The sequence below is a fragment of the Octopus bimaculoides genome, chromosome 13, assembly GCF_001194135.2.
Source record: "Octopus bimaculoides isolate UCB-OBI-ISO-001 chromosome 13, ASM119413v2, whole genome shotgun sequence".
In the NCBI taxonomy this organism is placed as follows: Eukaryota; Metazoa; Mollusca; class Cephalopoda; order Octopoda; family Octopodidae; genus Octopus; species Octopus bimaculoides.
The window spans coordinates 20,660,388-20,663,039 of NC_068993.1; the positions used below are offsets into that span (position 1 = coordinate 20,660,388).

General features: G+C 33.8%; 1 protein-coding gene across 2 annotated transcripts in view; it reads right to left on the reverse strand.

Annotated features, from left to right (window-relative positions):
• The window catches only part of LOC106871881 (uncharacterized), a 35,542-nt gene that overhangs the window by 10,186 nt on the left and 22,704 nt on the right, over positions 1–2,652 (reverse strand). For both annotated transcript variants that reach the window (XM_014918642.2, XM_014918636.2), the window contains exon 5: positions 1,779–1,913. In XM_014918642.2, coding sequence (XP_014774128.1) covers positions 1,779–1,913 — 135 coding nt within the window. The remainder of the gene's footprint in view (positions 1–1,778; positions 1,914–2,652) is intronic.

A 2,652-nucleotide genomic window follows, 5' to 3' on the forward strand; every position in this document is an offset into this window, starting at 1 on the left:
TATATGTGGCTGACCCCGAGGGGTGGATGTTACTGTTGCTTTTAGCCACAGGAGGACATCTCCTCCAGCTGGCTATCGACACACATCTGTGTCCTGTCTGTATTTGCCAAGGGAAGTTATCTTTCCCATCTTGATCTACGATACGTACATACTCGAGTTTCAGGGTTATTTCCCTTCTTCAGCGTACGACAATCGCCGACCTTCGATGCAAAAGACATCCCTTGGCAAATATATATAACTTTTTCCAGTGAAATTATTCACTGATATCGAAAAAGTGAGAACAAGCAATGTTAAGTCTCTGAACGAGGTATTAACAGTAACTGCACGATAAAGTGAACTATCTATCTATATATATATCTATCTATCTATCTATCTCTCTATCTCTCTATCTATCTATCTATAGATCGATCTATCGATATGTCTTTCACATCACGGCCCTATTATTCTTTCCACTATCTCTTTGTGGAGAAATTCATATTTATGTTGAGAGTATGTTTATAATAGTTTGTCATCCGATCGCCCTTTGATGTTTTATTCCTGGGTGTGTACACATTCCCTAGATTACTTTCGAGTTGGGAGCCTTTATTTTTAAATTAAAGACAATCGGAATCTTATCCACTGGACTATTTGTAAATACAATCGTAAGAAAGTTCACGCACCCAACAATAAAATACCCGATGATGACTGAAATCCAAACCGGGTAATTAGTTGTGTAACTGTTAATATTGAAAGTATATGCTACAAAAATTAGTTTAATAGTCAGGGAAAATTATAATTTTAATAAGCAATAAAACATCTTAGAAATAAAAATACTTTATACATTTAATTAAAGAACGAGAAATTAAAATTAACTCCAGTTAAGGATTCTGTACACCCTTGGACAAGTGAACTAGATAATTTGATCAATTTTAAAATGATTTTTGTTTTATGTATTTTATTGTATATCGAAAATTCATTAAAGTTTATTAAAAAAAAAAAAAAAGGAACAAGCAGAAATACTTCTGCAAAATATTATCAAGTAGCTTTGGATTACTTAGCACTTTAGATAAACTATTAAGTAGCTTCTTTGAAACAAGAAATGCTAATCCTGTCCTGTTCGAATTTTATGACTAAAACTTCGAAAATTTTATTCCAGATAGCATGTGCCTAATACACGTCCAAGTATTCTATATTTTAGACTCTGTATTAGATGTTTTTTTCTTGATCTATTTTGTCAGTGAGCAGTTGTTTTTGTCTTTCCTTTTTCGGGTAATATTCTTTGCTGGTTGGGAAATAATCTGTTTTTAAACAGATTTTAGCGATTTTAGAGGAGGAAATGACTATTTTCATCTTATAAATTCAGAAAAATCTACAGATAAAAATGTACTCAGTATTAAGATTCCATCTCCTGCATGCTTTACATTTCTGGGGCACCACTATAAAGCTAAAATCTTGATTGTTTACTCGAAAAGAGTTTCTGAAACAAATCTGAATGAGATTTTGGCCAATTTATCACACTTGAATAAATATGCATTTTGTTCGAAATGTTTTTAATGAAAAGAGGTTTTGTAGTGCAAAACTAGAAGCAAAACCAACTTCTTTCAGTCTTCTTGCAATGGTCCAAATAGGAAGTCTTGTAACCAGTAATAATAAACACTTTCTATATTACATATCTCTGATGAGCTGACAAAGAGCCGGGCACGATATAAGGGACTAAAGCTTTTAAAGTTACTCTAGCACGCTAGAGTTAGTAAAATAATAAAATAATAAAAGAATTAAGAATATTTTATTAAACTTACTACAACCGTGTCGAAATTTCTGTGGTGAGCAGGATCGAATGTGATTAAAATTACCGACGATTTCAGTTTTAGTACAAAAATAACTGAAATTTGTTGACTGACTGCTTCCATTATTCGTCATTGTACAGGAAATATCTGTTTAAAAGATTCCAGTTAATTTAATATAATAATATTTTATTGTGTAATTTTAGAGAAACATTATTTCATGTAATGGGACTCAGTCGCATAGCACATTGAATTGCCGAGGCATTCAGCATTATATTTTAATATTAATTTCGACAATTGGCACTGTCATGGTATTAGCTGTCATAAATGAAAGTAGAAAAATCCAAACAAGGAATGTTACTGCTGGTTTGAGTTGAAATCTGTTTCTTTGGCTACTGACTGGCCGGAGCTATCTGTCGGTCTGTCTCTCTCCCCCCCCCCTCTCTCTCTCTCTCTCTATCTATCACTCGTCCACCTTCGTTTGTTTCCGTAGAATTTATCAAATTAGAAAATGCGTTTCCGTAGAATTTAAACAAATGAAACTACCAATGACCACCACCACCACCACGCGTAATCAAAAGTTGGAATTAATCACCGCGATATTGCCATCGCCACCGCTACAACAGAAAATAGTATTAATTGGCTTAAGAGACATGGACTTTTAAATACCCCAAAAATATGCCCCTCGTGTGGAGCTAGCATGATGGAAGTAGCCAAAAAGTTTTTTTTTTCTAATTTGATAAATTCTACGGAAACAAACGAAGGTGGACGAGTGATAGAGAGATAGACAGACAGACAGACAGACAGACAGACAGACAGACAGACAGACAGACAGACAGACAGATAGATAGATACATAGATAGATAGATAGATAGATAGATACATAGAT